Below are 18,575 nucleotides of genomic sequence, written 5' to 3' on the forward strand. Positions count from 1 at the left end.
AAGCGGTCTCCCACCAGGGACCCGCGGGCTCCCGGTGTTACTGTCTGCCAGACCTGCGGTAAGCCTTCGAATCTCGGGGTCAGGTTGCAGCAGCGTGCCACCACCGCTCCTCCTGCACCGAACCTGGCCAGCTCCATGATGGTGAGTAGGTCCGCAGCTCCGTGACTGGAGCCCAGGACGTTCCTGCTGGAGGCCGCTCCACGTTGCAGCCCCAACGGCAACGGAGACCCGACAGGGAAAAGGTCGGGTTCTCCGTGCAGGGGAAAGATTGTAAAGACACACACACACACACACACACACCCCATCAAAAAAATAACAAAAACTACATTAAAACGGGACAAAAAATAACAAAAAGACAAGGACTGCAGAGGCCGCTGCGAAGTGAGTCGCGCCGCCCACCGGGAACACCCCAGACTGTGGGAGTAACTCAGCAGGTCAGGCAGCATCTCTGGAGAACATGGATCGGTGATTTTTCGGGTCGAGACCTTTCTTCAGACTGGTTGTTGGGGGCTGGGGAAAAAAAAGCTGGAAGACGGGAGAGGCAGGACAAAGCATGGCAGGTAAAAGGTCGACACAGGCGAAGGGAGTAAATGCAACCTCCCCCTAATGCATGTCCTTCAGAGATGCTGCCTGACCTGCCAAGTTACGCCAGCACTTTGTGTTCTTTTGTCTACATTATAATGTGGACGTGCAATTATTAAAATATAATTGATAATGTGAATAATATTATGACCTTCCTGAACATATTCACTGACATAACAGGAGAGGGGTTGTACATTTGTTCCCTTTATGTGACATTGTCAATCCAACATTTGAGCCCACTAGTGTATATGTCTTGGTCCACAGATCTTTTGTTACCCAATGCATTAGATAGATGGCATCTCATGGGCAGCATTGCTGACATTAAAAGCTCAAGACGAAATGAGGCAAGAATTGGCCTCATTAGAGTTGCAGCCTTATAGTGGCAGAGACCCGGGTTTGACATTAGATGGAGTAGGCCATTCGACCCTTTGAGTGCTACGGGTGCTTGTCTGTATGGAGTTTGTACCATAAACTGCATGAGCTCTTCCCATAAAAAACGTGGGTTTTTTCCGGGTGCTCTGGTTTCCTCCCACACTCCAGAGATGTACAGGTTTGTAGGTTAATTGGCTTGGTAAAAATTGGAAATAGTTCCTCGTGATAGTCATAGTCCTAGAGCATGAACCCAGGCCCTTCGGCCCAACTTGCCCCCACCGGCCCACATATCCCATCTACACCGGACCCACCTGTCTGTGTTTGCCCCATATCCCTCTAAACCTATCCTGTCCATGACCTTGTCTAAATTTTTCTAAAGTAGTGCGATAGTCCCTGCCTCAACTACCTCCTTTGTTAGCTCATTCATTACACCTACCACCCTTTGCGAGAAAAAGTTGCCCTTCAGATTCCTATTCAATATTTCCCCACTCATTTAAACCTATGTCCTCTGGTTCTCAATACCCAACTTTGGGCAAGAGACTGTGCGTCAACCTGATCTATTCCTCTAATGACTTTATACATGTCAAGAGGAACCCCACTCATCCTCCTGTGCTCCAAGGTATAGAGTGCGAACCTCTCTAGCCTAGTGTGCAGGGATCGCTGGTCAGTATGGAGCAGATGGGCCGGAAGGCCTGTTTCCACACTGTATCTCTTAACATAAACTTAACACTTAAAAAAAAACTAAACAAAAACAAAAGGTACTTACTGACGTGAGGCCACTACAACTGGACTTGACTTCATACTCGATGTAGGCCACGCCCACGCCGCTGGGGGCCTTGCCGTGCCTGGTGTAGCACAGGTCCCGGGTCTGGTTGATCATGTGGTCGATCTGGCTCATGGTGTAAATGCAAAGCGCTGACTCTTCCGTCGGCTTGGCCGTGGACGTGTGGCCGAGAGCGAAGGTGGCAAAGAGGACGTCGCCGTCGGTGCCCAGAGCCCCCGCGGCCAGCCCCTGCCCCGGCCTGCTGACATAGGCTGCCTGGAGCAGGTTGTAGTTCTTGTTCTCCCCCCAACAGGCCAGGGGCACCTCCACGTAGGAGTAGTAATGCATGTCCCCCAGGCAGACCCGCGACACGTACGTCTTGTATTCCCGGGAGGGGGACTTGAGGTCACGGCGGTAAAAGAGAAAATAGACCGACAACTGATAAATAAACGATTTAACAAAGTGGTGGTCGTACTCCGGGAGTCGGCCAGCCACGGACAACTTTGCCGTATCTTCGTAGGAGAAGGTGGGGTGGGAATCGGGGCTGGACGGCTCCGCCAGCACCAGGTTGCGGGTGGCGATGGGCGGGATGCCGCCGGTCCCCTTGCTGGTGTAGCCGCGGCCCACAAACAGCACGGCCGTCTGGCCCTTGGACAGGCCCACCAGTCCCACCGTGGTGACATTGGGGTCGTTGGCGGCCACGTACTGCGTGTCGACCGGCCGCTCGGGCCGGAACAAGATCCGGCTAATCATCCCCAAACTCCTTTTCTCACAGATCCCCTGAAACAAACTCCCGCAGGTGATCAGCTCCTTGCCGTACGGGTTGATGAGGAGCAGCTTGTTGTGGTTGTTGGTGGGCCGGGCCTGCGGGCAGTCGGTACGGGTGACCGGAGGGAGGCAGTCCTTGCTGTCATTCTGGGGCCCGGTCGGCTGCACCACCAGGGCCGACAGCTCGGAGGTCAGCTGGAAGAGGAAGTTCACGGCACCCACATAGACATTCCCAGTCTCGGGATCCACCGTTAGGTGCTCGAACCTCGTGTCGGATCTATTGAAGGACTTGTAGTGGTCTCCACGGCAGCTCCAAGCACTGGTGAAAACAATGACAAGGAGAATGGTCCCAGACAGCATGGTCAAGGTGCTGAAACAGAAGAGAGAAGAGTCACTCATAGGCTGGCGGAAATCCCAAACCCACATCCATGATTTTGGACCCTGTCACTGTTTACTTGACGGCAATGAAATCAGTAACAGAGACTGGAATGGCACTGAACTGTTAACCAGATACTTCTGGCCATGCAGAGACCATGTTATCAGTGTATTCTGAAGACATTATTTTAATGTAACATAGTTTTTGGAAATAGATAGACATAAAGTGCTGGAGTAACTCAGCGGGTCAGGCAGCATCTCTGTAAAAAAAAAGATGGGTGATGATTCGGGTCGGAAACCTTCAGACTTTTGAAATGTCATCATTCCTTCCCCCCACCCCCCCTCCCCCCCCCCCCCCCCTCCCCCCCCCTCCCCCCCCCCCCCCCAGATGCTGCTTGACCCACTGTTACTCCAGTACTTTGTGGCTATCTTCAGTATAAACCAACATCGATAGTTCCTTTCTACACATAGGTGTATGCACAGGGGTGGTGGGTGTATGGATCGAGCTGCCAGAGGAGGTGGTGAGGCCAGTTCTATCGCAATGTTTAAGAAACATTTACACAGGTCCATGGATAGGACAGGTTTAAAGGAAAATGGGCCAAACGCATGTAGGTGGAACTAGAATAGATGGGGCATGTTGGTCAGTGCGGGCAAGTTGGGCAAGTTTTCACACTGTGTGTCTCCAGGACGGAGCTTTTGGAATGATGTGTGGAAACATAATAGGGTTATTCTAGAAATGAAGGTTCATTGAACAATCAGTGTTTATTAATGTCACGCGACAAGGGATTCATAAAAAGATGAATCTTTCTATGTGCCTTTTGCATCTTTGTGCCTAGCCAGTGTTGCCCACAACTGAAGGGAAAATGACCATTATAACCATGAAAACAAATGCAACTTTGCTAGATTTTATTTTGATAGGCAGGGTTAATAAGGTTAAGGAAAAACACACAATCAAGATGCCATACTGCCCTAAACTGAATGAATGACAGAATCGGCTTATGCGACTGAATGGCCTCCTTCTGCTCCTAGGTCACCAGTGGAGAGGGTGAATTTTTTTGCTCAAAGCAAATGACTTCTGTGATGAGAAAATAAATATTTCATGGAGTTGATGGGGTCCATTCCGCCCAATTTTGTCAATCAGGGAAACCTATTAGTTCTGCTGTTACAGCATCTGCCTGCCAGCTGTGGCAGTTATTCCAGCTGCCTCAGTTCCTCCTGCGCTCTCTCTCTCTCTCGCCTTATCCATTTTGGTTTAGTTTAGAGATACAGTGCCGAAACAGGCCCGTCGGCCGACTGAGTCCACGCCGATCAGCAATCCCCGCACGCTAACACTAGCCTACAAACACTAGGGACAATTTTACCAATTAACAAATTTGCCAATTAACCTACGAACCTGTACGCCTTTGGAGTGTGGGAGGAAACCGGAGAAAACTCACGCAGGTGACGGGGAGAACGTACAAACTACGTACAAACAGCACCCGTAGTCAGGATCGAACCCGGGTCTCTGGCGCTGTAAGGCAGCAAGTCTATCACTGCGCCACTATTCCGCCCCAATTAGCCAATTCAATTTTTCTTTAGATATAAAAACGATTCAAGGCTCCTCTATTCTACATGCGGTCAGTTACATAACCCAACCTAGCCCTTCCAGATGAAACATTTTTTAAAATTTTTGTTAGCTAAATTTATGCAGCGTTTAAGATTCTCGATGAACGTTAGAAGTTGTTTGCAAAGCGTTATTCAAGATCAATTTTTTTGATGTAATTCCTCAGTGCACACAACATTCCCAGGCTGAGGAAAGTAGGTCACATGCAACAGAAGGTTTTCTCTGAATGGATCAAACACATTAGTCGAGAAATCCAAGAAACAACAGCTCTCTCTTTTATTTGTGATGTTAATAAGGATGGCCCTTGCAAGAGGCAGCAGGCGGGTGCTGAGGTTAATTATGAGTTTAGTTTAAAGACACAGCGTGGAAACAGATCCACAGAGTCCACGCCGACCAGCATTCCCCGCGCACTAACACTATCCTGCACAAAACTAGGGACAATTCACATCTTTCCCAAGCCAATTGGCCTACAAACCTGTTCAAGAAGGAACTGCAGATGCTGGAAAATCGAAGGTACACAAACATGCTGGAGAGACTCAGCGGGTGCAGCAGCATCTATGGAGCGAAGGAAATAGGCAACGTTTCGGGCCGAAACGTTGCCTATTTCCTTTGCTCCATATATGCTGCTGCACCCGCTGAGTTTCTCCAGCATTTTTGTGTACCTAGCCGACAAACCTGTACATCGTTGGAGTGTGGGAAGAAACTGGAGCTTCCTGGAGAAAATCCACGTAGGTCACGGGGAGAACGCACAAACTCCGCACAGACAGCACCCGTAGTCAGAATTGAACCCGGGTCTGTGGCCCTGTCAGGCAGTAACTCTACCGCTGCACCACTGTGCCGCCCAAATTAATGGGAAATCTCAAGCCAACAAACAAATTTTATCTTCACGTTCCAGTACGAACATCACTTTCGGGTTTTTGGGGCAAGAAATGAAGCCACAAGAGATGATCTTAAAAACACAAAGCAGATTCCACCAACTCAGGTGTTTTATTGGGTTGAATCATAGAGTCACACAGCATGAAAACAGGCCCTTTGGCCCAACTTGCCCACACCGATAAACATGTTCCATCTACACTAGTCCCGCTCTTTGGCCCACTGAGCGGACTCAGTGGGACAAAGAGCCCGTTTCGGTACTTTTCTACAAGGATAGGAAAAAGTTTAGAAGGATATGGGCCAAACTCAGGCAGGTGGGAGAGTGTAGATGGGGCATCTTGGTCAGCATGGACAAGTCGGGTGGAAGGGCCCCGTTTCCATGCTGTACGACTCCATAACCTCTTATTTGTACCCGACCTGGATAACAAAGATGCCACACCACTTTGGCTGATTCCACACTGCTGTCCACGTGGTTAAGATGTTCACCAATTATGATCAGCTCCAAAACAAACTAAACGCAAACAATCTTCCATATCGCGAACATGCAAGATTTATCACGAGTAGCTACACAAAGGAGTCATCAAAATCTGCACTTCTTTCATCAGACAGCGAGACAAAGAAAGCTGCTTCTCTGAAGCTGTTCCCTATTATTTTCATTGTGTGGAACACAGGAACAAAAGCAAGGAAACCTTTATAGGCTGCTGTGGTCTGAAGTGAATGACAGCGAGTTGTGGAATTTGCTTCACTGAGGCTACATATGTCGAGCCCGATTCAGCTGCCAGTGCAGGTAACAGCATGTGTGGTGCACAGTGACACCGGGGTGGAACAAAACTCTATCCCTTTCATTAACATGCTCGCAATGACATGAGAAGCATTCACCGGCAGTTTCGGTTAAAGTATACAATTCCTTTTTTTTTTAAATGAACAGCTTCTGGGAGGCAAAAAACCGAAACTGATACTTCTGGTAAAGTGATACCAATGTATCCCAGTGATACCAATGTACCAATTTCTGGGGATCAACACCTCTGCTCACTCACCCAATCAATCAATCAATCAATCAATCAATGTGCTTTGTCATCATGTGCAAAATTCTTTGATGTGAAGAGTTGGGTTCAGATCCCACTCGGTAGTTGGGGAACTTTAATCCAGTCAACGAGAGTTAGAGAGCCGCGCAAATTTTTTAAACACGATCAGTTTTTCGGAGCCCCGCGCGATGTCGGGACCAGCTCCGCACAACTCCATACGGCTCCGGCGATCGAAGTGGGACCGGCCCCGCGAGACCGTACGGCTCAAGCGACCACGTTAGGTCGCGCTTGCCGCATGCAGGCGCATGCTGGTGGGATCGGCCCTTTAGGTCGCGCTTGCCGCATGCAGGCGCATGCTGGTGGGACAGGCCCTTCAGAGAGCCATACAACATGGAAACTCGTCCTACCCTGGGTAAAAGACTGTGCATTCATCTTATCCATTCACCTCACACCCCGAAAGGAAAAGCCTTCACATTGTCACAAGTACTGCACAGCGGAATTCTTTTTGCCTTGATCCACTCATGCACTGGTCACTATTTGCAAGGTGTCCAGTCATGCTTCTCCAAAGTCCAAAGTCAGGTGCTTGATGTCCCTGGATCAGGAGCCGATCCAGTAGGCCCCAGGCTGCTGCAGGGCCTCCTCCGTTGCCCTTGACCAGCTTGGCCTGCAAACTGACATTTGAGAGAGTGCAGCATAGTTTCACCAGGTTAATTCCCGGGATGGCGGGACTGTCATATGTTGATAGAATGGAGCAGCTGGGCTTGTATACTCTGGAACTTAGAAGGATGAGAGGGTATCTTATTGAAACATATAAGAGAAAATTAAGGGTTTGGACACTCAAGAGGCAGGAACCATGTTCCCGATGTTGGGGGAGTCCAGAACCGGGGGCCACAGTTTAAGAATAAGGGGTAAGCCATTTAGAACTAAGATCAGGAAAAGCTTTTTCCACACAGAGAGTTGTGAGTCAGTGGAATTCTCTGCCTCAGAGGGCGGTGGAGGCCGGTTCTCTGGATGCTTTCAAGAGAGAGCTTGTCAAAGCTCTTATCGGGAGACGGCAGGAAAGGGGTACTGATTGTGGATGATCAGCCATGATCACATTGACTGTCGGTGCTGGCTCGAGGGGCTGAATGGCCTATTCCTACACCTATTGTCTATTGTCCATCTTCTCGCCCGACCACCTTTGTGTCTTTGGGCGCCGCCTGCAGTTGACCTTGAAGGTGCTGAAGGCAATATCTCCATCCTTCTCCTACTGGCCCACTCCTTGCGTCCTTCATCACCCACCTCAGTCCCCACGTCGACTTTAAGTGTAGGAAGCTGCCCACGGAACATGCAGGGGGCGCCACGCTTGAGGTGATTAGCAGAGTCAAAGGACAACAGCCATGAGTGACTCACACGTTTAACATGCAACCCCACAATTTCACACAACGGGAGAAGAAGAACAAACACATTCAGCTTTCCAAACCTAGCAGGTCTCAACGTGAAAAATCTCCATGAGTTATTGATACAGAGAATCAGCATGTTCAAAGCACAAGGCATTACTTGCCTGAACTAATAACCTATTTGTAGTCAGCTCAAAATTTTCTATCTCCAGTTGTAAAGTAGGTTTTAATATAGAGATACCCTGGGGACATTTTGATTGCACTACCATTTTGGTTTGGTGCCAACAGGTTTACTCTGCAGGAAATTGACTATCTAAACAGTTTGCAGAATGCCCCTAATCCTCAATAGTCCTCCAGGTGTCCATCTTGCACTAGTTACAGTTTTTAAAGATACTTACACGGTGCAATGGTGCCAACGCGCAATAAATCAGAGCAAGGGTTGACCACAAGATCCTTCAAGCCTGTTCTGCTATTCAATAAGATCATGATGAATCCCTGAACCCAAAAGCACTTTCCTACTTGGTGCCCATGAGCTCTCGACTCCCTTTAAAATAGGGAAAACTGCCCTTTGGGAATAAAACCCAAGACTCTCCACACCTCTCGTGGGAGTCTTATCCCAAAGCATAGTCGAAAAGGTGGTAAAGAATCAAACTCAATGTAAGCATGCATTTCACGAGGCCGTACACAAAAACAGGGAAGTAATGCTGAGGCTCTATAAGGCCCTGATAAGGCCACATTTGGAATATTGTGAGCAATTCTGGGCATCATATCCAAGGAAGGATGTGCTGCCACTGGAGAGGGTCCAGAGGAGGTTTACAAGAATGATCCCAGGAATTAGTAGGTTAACCTATGATGAGCGTTGGTCGGCACTGGGTCTGTACTCGGTGGAGTTTAGAAGAATGAGGAGGGACCTTATTGAAACATACAGAATAGTGAAAGGCTTGGATAGAGTGGATGTGGAGCGTCTAGGACTAGAGGTCATAGCATTAGAATTAAAGGACATTATTTTAGGAAGGAGATGAGGAGATATTTCTTTAGTCAGGTGGTGAATCTGGGGAATTCTTTGCCACAGAAGGTTGTGAAGGCCAAACTCAGTGGAAAATTTTAAGGCAGTGATAGATAAAATGTTGATTAGTACAGGTGTCAGGGATTATGGGGAGAAGGCAGGGGAATGAGGTTAGGGGGTAGAGGTATATCAGCCATGACTGAATGGCGGAGTAGACGATGGGCCGAATGGCCTAATTCTACTCCTTCTACTTATTCTACTTATGACACAGGCTGGTGTGGAGCTGGGACAAGGTCCAAGGCAGAGACGGCTATGTCCTGTGATCCGCTGCAGCCCTAATGGCCTTGAGAAGGACGGTAGCCACCAGTAACAATAGACGGATCTGGGCAGTAGTTTAAACCAGTGGATGTGTGGAGTGTAACTTGGACTTGCACTTGTAAAGTTGTGCAGGACCCGTGTAACATGGAGAAAGCTGGAAACAATTAATGGTTGTGCAACCAGCAACCAGGGTCCGTGCTGCTACAATGATCTTGAGGACGGGAGGGTGGTAGGAAATTAAGACTGGAGAAGGGTGGCACGGTGGCGTAGTGGTAGAGTTGCTTCCTTACAATGCTTGCAACATGGGAGACACAGGTTCGATCCCAACTATGGGTGCTGTCTGTACGGAGTTTGTACGTTTTCTCGGTAACTGCGTGGGTTTTCTCCGAGATCTTCGGTTTCCTCCCACACTCCAAAGACGTACAGGTATGTAGGTTAATTGGTTTGGTAAATGTAGCTGCCCAGTGCTGCCCTGCCCCAGAAAGCCCAATCACTTCATCAATATGGACAAGTAACTGTTGCTTTTCAGAAGCCATGATATTCACCAAATGGCATTGGTTTGTCCAGGTATGCCTTGGGATTGCAAGCCACGTCGAGCTGGTACTAAGTGGTGTGACCAAAACACTATCTGCAGCTCTCCATCTGTCGTTACCAAGTAAAAATGCTCTCAGAAAGCTGACTAGATTTATTCATTTTTTAACGTGATCTCTCTGACCCAAATTTAACTTTGTGTAGCCAATAATCCCTTCTGTGTTGGAAGGAACAGCAGATAGACACAAAATGCTGGAGTAACTCAGCGGGTGAGGCGGCATCTCTGGAGAGAAGGAATGGGCGACGTTTCGGGTCGAGACCCTTCGCTCAGCCTGAAGAAGGGTCCCGACCCGAAACATCACCCATTCCTTCTATCCAGAGGTGCTGCCTCACCTGCTGAGTTACTCCAGCATTTTGTGTCTACCGTCGACATAAACCAGCATCTGCAGTTCTTTCCTACACAAGGAATAACTCAGCGGGACAGGCAGCAGCTCTGGATAGAAAGAATGGGTGACGTTTCGGGTCGAGACCCTTCTTCAGGCTGAGCGAAGGGGAGAGGGAGTTGAGATAAGGAAGTATAAGAGATCATTCTGGTCTCACTATCCGAATAGAAAGAATGAAATGCACTGGGATCTGGCCAAATATCTTGTATGCAGGAGAAAAACCTGCTTTTAAAGTTATATTTTAATTTCATAGAGCTATCGATTCATATACCCACCACCCTTATGATGTCTGGGCCTATCCGAGACTCAGAAATTCACAGATTTAGTTTAGTTTGGAGATACAGCATGGATCCTTTGGCCCACTGAGTCGCTGCCGATCAACAACGACCCCATACGCTGGTTCTATCCTACACTATAGGGACAATTTACAGAAGCCAATTAGCCTACAAACTTACACAAACCTTGGGAGGAAACCAGAGCACCCAGAGAAAACTCACAAGGAGAAAACACAAACTCTGTACAGACAGCACCCCTAGTCAGGATCAAACCCGGGTTGCTGGCGTTGAAAGGCAGCAACTCTACTGCTGCGCCACTTTATCATGGAGGCTTTGATAAGATCAAAGGCACCTTGACAAGATAGAAACTAGAAACATAGAAATTAGGTGCAGGAGTAGGCCATTCGGCCCTTCGAGCCTGCACCGCCATTCAATATGATCATGGCTGATCATCCAACTCAGTATCCCGTACCTGCCTTCTCTCCATACCCCCTGATCCCCTTAGCCACAAGGGCCACATCTAACTCCCTCTTAAATATAGCCAATGAACTGGCCTCAACTACCCTCTGTGGCAGAGAGTTCCAGAGATTCACCACTCTCTGTGTGAAAAAAAGTTCTTCTCATCTCGGTTTTAAAGGATTTCCCCTTTATCCTTAAGCTGTGAGCCCTTGTCCTGGACTTCCCTAACATCGGGAACAATCTTCCTGCATCTAGCCTGTCCAACCCCTTAAAAATTTTGTAAGTTTCTATAAGATCCCCTCTCAATCTTCTAAATTCTAGAGAGTATAAACCAAGTCTATCCAGTCTTTCTTCATAAGACAGTCCTGACATCCCAGGAATCAGTCTGGTGAACCGTCTCTGCACTCCCTCTATGGCAATAATGTCCTTCCTCAGATTTGGAGACCAAAACTGTACGCAATACTCCAGGTGTGGTCTCACCAAGACCCTGTACAACTGCAGTAGAACCTCTCTGCTCCTATACTCAAATCCTTTTGCAATGAAAGCTAACATACCATTCGCTTTCTTTACTGATGTGCCGCCCTTACCTTATCCAGGCCTATCCGAGGCTCGAAAATTCACGGATATGAATGACCAAGCCTTGTATAATCACCTTGTATAATCTTTTCACCTCGGTACAGATGAAAATAATAATCTATAACTAATTGCCAAGAATATCATGTTACTGCTTCTCCACAGAAGTTATGATGGGAAAGGAATATTGGCTTTGCCAGCGATTTCTCAACTTCCTTGGACTTAACAAAATCTCACAAAGTGGATAAGTGTTTCATACAGCAGATCCAGGTACAAGCAAGTTGCTCAGAATGACACACCCTGCCCACACAGCCAAGAGATTTGAGATGTCTATCCCCAACAGCACTCCCCCAAACCATCAATTGAACATTTCTTGGCAGAAAACCAAAGTTACAAACTTCAACTTGCCAGCATTTTCCAGCTTGCAGAAGCACAAGTGCCATCTCACTATGTAGTCTGCCCTGTGTTATGAACAAGTAGAGCCCCACAGCGCAGTGACCCTGGGCAATGCTCAGAAGATGCTACACATGGGGAGAAGGTCCCCCGGCGATAGACCCTAAATGCTGGAGTAACTCTGCGGGTCAGGCAGCACCTCTGGAGAAAGGGAATGGGTGACGTTTCGGGACCCTTCTTCAGATTGCGAGTCGGGGAGAGGGAAATTAGAGGTATGAAAATGGACGAAGAACAAATGAACGAAAGGTATGAAAAGAACAAATCAAAGCCAGCAACGATGATCAAGGAAAGGTGGAGCCCACAATGGTCCATTGTTGGTTGTGGAGAAGGTGGTAACGAGTGGATACAAACAATGAAAATAAGCAGGATGGCAGTGAAACTAGTAGAACGATTAGGGTGGGGGAGGGACGGAGAGAGAGAGAGAGAGAGAAAATGATTGCAAGGGTTACTGAAAATTAAAGAAACTAATATTTATATTGCTGGGTTGGATGCTGCCCGGAGCGAAATGAGAGGAGTTGTTCCTCTTGCTTGCATTTGGCCTCACTCTGTCAATGGAGGAGGCCCAGGACTGAGTTACTCAGCATTTTGTGTCTATTGTCATAAACCACATAATTCCTTCCTACACAATTTGGTCTCCCGGAAATCAGGAACCCGCCCGTACAGGGAGGCCGCAGATTCCACCCCATTCGCCCTCTGAAGGCCAGGAATCGGAGAGGAGGATGCAGGGAGACGGCGGAGGAGAACGGCTAGAACCTTCCATGTCCTCAAGGTACGTTGCAGGAGGTGCCACTCCCCCTCCCACTGGGGAACAAGGACTGGAGAGGATCGTGCATGGAGAGGGACAACTGAAATGGAGGCGACAGCTGCAACGGGCCTTTGTGGCTCAGGAAAATGGCGACTCTTGCATCGAGACAGTGAGCTGTTTCGTACATTCTATAGGGTGATTTCACGAAAGGTCACTGGAGCGTTTGTGTTTGCTCGCTGAATTTCATCAAAAGTAAGGCATTATTGACTTACTTTTGATGAAATTCAGCGAGCAAACGCAATAATTCCCGATATTTTGGACCTTTAAATCTCCACGGCAAATGTCCGCTGTTCACTTCCGCTGGATTGGTACCTTCAGCTCCCTCTTTAATTTACCTTAGTTTCTATCTTTTTTTTTTACTGTAAATCTAGCGTAGCTGTGCCTGCGATGGACCTTTAAATCTCCATGTCCGCCTGGATTGGCACCTTCAGCTCCCTCTTTAATTTACCTTAGTTTCTATCTTTTTTTTTTACTGTAAATCTAGGTAGCTGTGCCTCACGGTCACCCCGACTGGCACAATAAATTGCAGATCAAAACCTGGCCGTTTTCTATGTTTTTAACGGGTGGGAAAGTGCGTGTTTTCCCCATCCACTAACATGTACCAGATGTCTAGCATGTCCTCCACTTGAGATTTTCGGTCACGTGGGTGCGGATCTACGCTCCAGTGACCTTTCGTGAAATCACCCTATACTAACCCAGGATTGTGGCGATAGTATAGTTTAGAGATACAGCGCGGAAACAGGCCCTTCAGCCCACACCAACCATATTCCTGTCCCAGTGCATGTGACAATTAAACACTCTTGTCTCTTGATAGTCAGTGTCTTAGTTGGAGACTCTGCATGGGTTGATTATACCTTTGCCTCTACAGATGCTGCTTGACCTGCTGAGTTTCATCAGCAGTTTGCATATTTTCCTTTTTTTTTTTAAAAAGCAAAACCAGTGGTTTAGTTTAGTTTTAAGATACAGAGCGGAAACAGGCCCTTCGGCCCACCGGGTCCGTGCCGACCAGCGATCCCCGCACACCAACACTACCCTACACACACTGCGGACAATTTACAGTTCTACCAAGCCAATCAACCTACAAACCTGTACATCTTTAGAGTGTGGGAGGAAACTGAAGAGCTTGTGTAAAACTCATGCAGGTCATGGGGTGAATGTACAAACTCTGTACAGACAGCACCCGTAATCGGGATCGAACCTGCGTCTTTGCCCCTGAAAGCACTGTAAGGCAGCAACTCTACCGCTGTTCCACTGTGCCACCTTGCTGAGAGTCTTGCTGATCTGTATTCAAGAAAGTATTCCACTGTACATTGGTGCATGCGAAAATAATGAAACCATTGAACATTGATGGGCGAACCCCTTAGGAACCGTAGCTGCAATACCAATATGATAACAACTAAAAATCACATTGTTGTTCGATCTCGATCCTACTCTCTGATTTTTACAAGGGTTTTATAACCCAATAAATCACCTTTGTTCCTTTCTTACTCCACCTGCCACCGACTGCAAAACGTTGGCTCAGTTACAGACAATAACTTTGCAAATCGTTTGCCTTGAGGATTTGACGCGAGTGCCCCAAACAAAAGAATAACGCAGGAATGAGCCGGGACCAGTGGCTAGGTTTCATCCAGCATTCTGTGTTTATACAGCACCTGCATTGTGGTAACAAAGCCAACAGCCACTCTCTGGGGCAATCGGATGATTTGATCTTGAAGGAAGCTCATTCAAGAATGAGATCTTTGAGGTCTGAATAGCACAGTTGTGTACTTTCTCAGGTAAAAGCCCCCCTTGAGTATTTGTATCGTAGCTTCCGAAAGAATGAACATCAGGCCCAAATTTGCCAGCATCTGCCAGCATCAGAATCAAGGTCCCCCAATTCAAAATGGAGGCACAAGAAACTGTAGATGCCCTGCTCCCACTTCTTCAGAAACAAGGCCCTTCGGCCCATCGAGTCCACGCCGACTAGCAATCACCCATACTCTAGTTCTATCCAACACACTAGAGACAATTTACAGAAGCCAATTAACCTACAATCCTGCAAGTCTTTTAGAATATGGGAGAAAATGGGAGCACCCGGTGAAAACCCACACGGTCACGGGGAGAACATACATACTCTGTACAGACAGCAGCCATAGTCAGGATCGATCCTTAGCCGCTGGAGCTGTAGGGCAGCAACACTACTACTGCCCAAGTCTACGGCACCTGGTATTCCCAGACGGTCTCCCATCCAAGTACAAACCAGGCCCACAACTGCTAAGCTTCCAAGATCAGGTTCTTTTGAGGTTGGTGTGGCCATACTCCTCCATCATACACTCCCTTTTAATGCCCTTCAATTCCCTTTTACTTCAGCTTAGAGTAATAGAGTAACATAGCACAGAAACATGGAAATCCTTGAATGTCTCTCTCCCGTGTGTCTAATATTTAAACTCCTTAGCAACAGAGGCAAAGATGCTCCACCTGCATACTGTGTGAACAGACATAAAATGCTGGAGTTACTCAGCGGGTCAGCATCAATGGAGAACATTGATAGGTAATATTTCAGGTGAGGTCCCTTCTGACTGAGTGATCTGTGTATAAGAATACCCGGGACCCTCCGAGCACCATTTAAAAAATATTTGTGCTCAGAGATACAGCGCAGAAACGGACACCGACCAGCGATCCACGCATATTAACGCTAACCTACGCACACCATGGACAATTTTTTTTACATTTACCAAGCCAATTAACCCATATACCTGTACGTCTTTGGAGTGTGGGAGGAAACCGAAGATCTTGGAGAAAACCCACACAGATCACGAGGAGAACGTACAAACACCGTAGTCAGCCCCCGTAGTCGAGGACCGAACCCGGATCTCCGGCGCTGCATTCGCTGTAAGGCAGCAACTCTACCGCTGCGCCACCGTGACCGCAGTATTTTATTTTAACCCGTGCATTAGGCACGGTCATAAAAGCACAAACAGGTCCTTATTCCAAGTTGACCAGGAAACACAATCTAAAATATTCCCATTTGCCTGCATTTAGCCCATATCCCTCTTAGACCCATCCATGAACCTGTCCAAATGTCTTTAAATGTTGTTATTTACCTGCCTCCACTACCTCCTCTGGCAATTCATTCTAAATAACCACCATCCTGTGTGTGGAAAAAGTTGCCTCTTGGGTTCCTTATAAATCTTTCTCCTCTTACCCAGAGCATGCCCTGTGGACAGAGCACTGCACCATTCATCGTATCAGTTTCCTGAGTGATTTTATACACCAATACAAGATTACCCTTCAACCTCCTGTGATCCAAGTCCTGTAGCCACAGCCCTCCATGCTGCACTGTCCCACCTGGAGCAGCGGGGGAGCAACGTGCGGATGCTCTTTGTGGACTACAGCTCTGCTTTTAACACCATCCTTCCCCACAAACTGGTGGACAAACTGGGGGACCTGGGACTTCCACACTCCACCTGCATGTGGATAAACAGCTTCCTGTCGGCTCGCAGCCAGAGAGTCAGAGTGGGCCATCACACATCCACGGCCCTCAGCCTCAGTACCGGCTCTCCACAGGGCTGCGTGCTGAGCCCCCTGCTTTACACCATCTACACATATGACTGCACCCCCGCCCACCACAGTAACACCATTGTCAAATTCGCGGATGACACCACGGTGGTGGGGCTCATCTCTGGGGGGGATGAGTACGCCTACAGGGATGAGGTGGAACAGCTGACAGTGTGGTGTGGAGAGAATAACCTGCTCCTCAACACCTCAAAGACCAAGGAGCTCATAATAGACTACAGGAAGAAGAAAACGGACATTACACCATTAATCATCAGAGGGGACTGTGTGGAGAGGGTGGCGGATTTCCGCTTCCTGGGAATCCACATTGAGGAGGACCTGACATGGAGCGTGAACACCTCTGCGCTGCTGAATAAGGTCCAGCAGAGACTGCACTTCCTGAGGGTGCTCAGGAAGAACAACATCACCCAGAGACTGCTGCTGTCCTTTTATCGGTGCTCCATAGAGAGCATCCTAACATACTGTGTATGCATGTGGTACACCAGCTGCACAGCGGCTCAGAGGAAAGCGCTCCAGAGGGCTATTGACAACGCCCAGAAGATTGTCGGCTGCCCTTTCCTCACCTTGGAGGACCTACACAGTTCCCACTGTCTCAAGAAATCCCAGAACATTATAAAGGACATTTCCCACCCCGGACACTCCCTGTTTGAACTGTTGCCGTCAGGCAGATGGTACAGATCAATGAGGACAAGGACAAACAGACTCAAAAACAGTTTTTATCCCACAGCAAAAACTACACTTAATGTAGCCACCAAATGAGCGCAGGTGCGCTACAGACCAAAGGGATTGTGCAATCGACAGAAGAATGTGTTTATGCTTGTTTTTTTCATGGTATTTATTTTAGTTGTTTATTTCGGATATTCTCTTTTACGTATCGTTAGCTTTTAGATAATGTGTGAATGGTGCACTGACTGATTGGCATTTTTAATTTTGTTGTACATGTTTACATGTTATAATGACAATAAAGAACCTATTCTATTCTCACCTGCCCAATCTCTCCTTACATGTATCAGTTCTGGCCATGGCAGATGCGGGTCTACCATAGGTACTAAATCCAGGCAGACATTTGAACAGCTATGTAAAAGAATGAAGACCCTGTATTTACATGCTTCCTTTCACTGACTCAAAACTTTAATGTCAATAAAGTTCTTCTACATTTTGAGGACGTTCTTCTAAGTTCTGAAGGCGGCCCCCAACCCGAATCGTCACCAGATTCTGATGAAGGGTCCCGACCCGAAACATCACCCATCCATGATCTCCAGAGATGCTGCCTGACCCGCTGAGTTACTCCGGCACTGTGTCTTGTTTTGTTCACTAGCATCTACAGTTCCTTGTTTCCACAAGTTCTTCTAAAGCTTAGTCATTGTGGTTATGCAGGGAAATGTCATGGCCTTGGTCCTGAAATTTGCCCGTTGTCTGTTTGGATGGATATGACAAAGTCTCTCAGCAACGGTGTAGGTACAGGAGCTTTCTGCCAGTGGCCTGGCCAGCGTTTATCCCCCAACCATCACAATCAGAAGCAACTTCACTGATTGCTTCACTCATCTAAGGCTTGTGTGAACTGCACTTGGCCTGGCTTTTTCCAGGGCCTGCTGGATGGACACCAACTTTGCACACACTGCTGTATTTGCAGTCTCACTGAGCTGCAGCCAGAAGCAGTTTGATGGCTGTGGAAAAAGAAAACCGGCTGAGGCGACAGGGGCAAGCTTCCAAGGTGGCTCAATTCACTCTTTGTGTGCGCATGTGCCTGTGTGAGAGGCTTTCTGCTCAAATACATTAAGCTCTTACAGGGAACATGTTAAGGGTTTGACAGAATCATTACGGAGCATTGGCCAAGAAAGCACACCAACGCCCTAACTTTCTTAGAAGATTTAGGAAGTCTGGCATGTGCCCAACAACCCTCACCAACGTCTACAGATGCGCCGTAGAAAACACTTTACTTTAAAGCATCACAGCATGGCTCGGGATCAGCTCCATCCAAGGCCATAATAAATCGCAGAGAGTTGTGGCCGCAGTCCAGTCCATCACGCCATCCAACCTCCCTTCCATTGACTCCATCTACCCCACGGTGCCTTGGCAAGGCCACCAGCATAATCAAGGATGAGGCAGCAGGATCAGGCGACAGGTACAGAGGTACAGACGTACCTCCAGATTCAGAGACAGTTTCTTCCCAGCTGTTATCAGGCAACTGAACCATCCTCTCATCAACTAGAGAGCGGTCCTGACCTCCCATCCACTCCATTGCATTCCCACAGCAGTAACACTGAGCAATTTAGCTGTGTTAACTCTGGATGGCAACAGTAATGCCAACCGCTGAATGCATCGTCACTTCATGTCTGGTAACCAGTAATGTCCACCTTGCCATTCCCCATTTGATTGATTGATTGATTGATTGATTGATTATTGATTAGATCCTT

The 18,575-nt window shown here is 47.9% G+C and overlaps 1 protein-coding gene across 1 annotated transcript in view; it reads right to left on the reverse strand.

Annotated features, from left to right (window-relative positions):
* Positions 1-18,575, reverse strand: part of plxnb1b (plexin b1b) — a 263,290-nt gene that overhangs the window by 105,218 nt on the left and 139,497 nt on the right. The window contains exon 3 of the mRNA XM_055648119.1: positions 1,721-2,855. Within this exon, the coding sequence (XP_055504094.1) occupies positions 1,721-2,845 (1,125 nt within the window). The 5' untranslated portion in view covers positions 2,846-2,855. The remainder of the gene's footprint in view (positions 1-1,720; positions 2,856-18,575) is intronic.

This window comes from Leucoraja erinacea, chromosome 16 (assembly GCF_028641065.1).
Source record: "Leucoraja erinacea ecotype New England chromosome 16, Leri_hhj_1, whole genome shotgun sequence".
NCBI lineage: Eukaryota > Metazoa > Chordata > Chondrichthyes > Rajiformes > Rajidae > Leucoraja > Leucoraja erinaceus.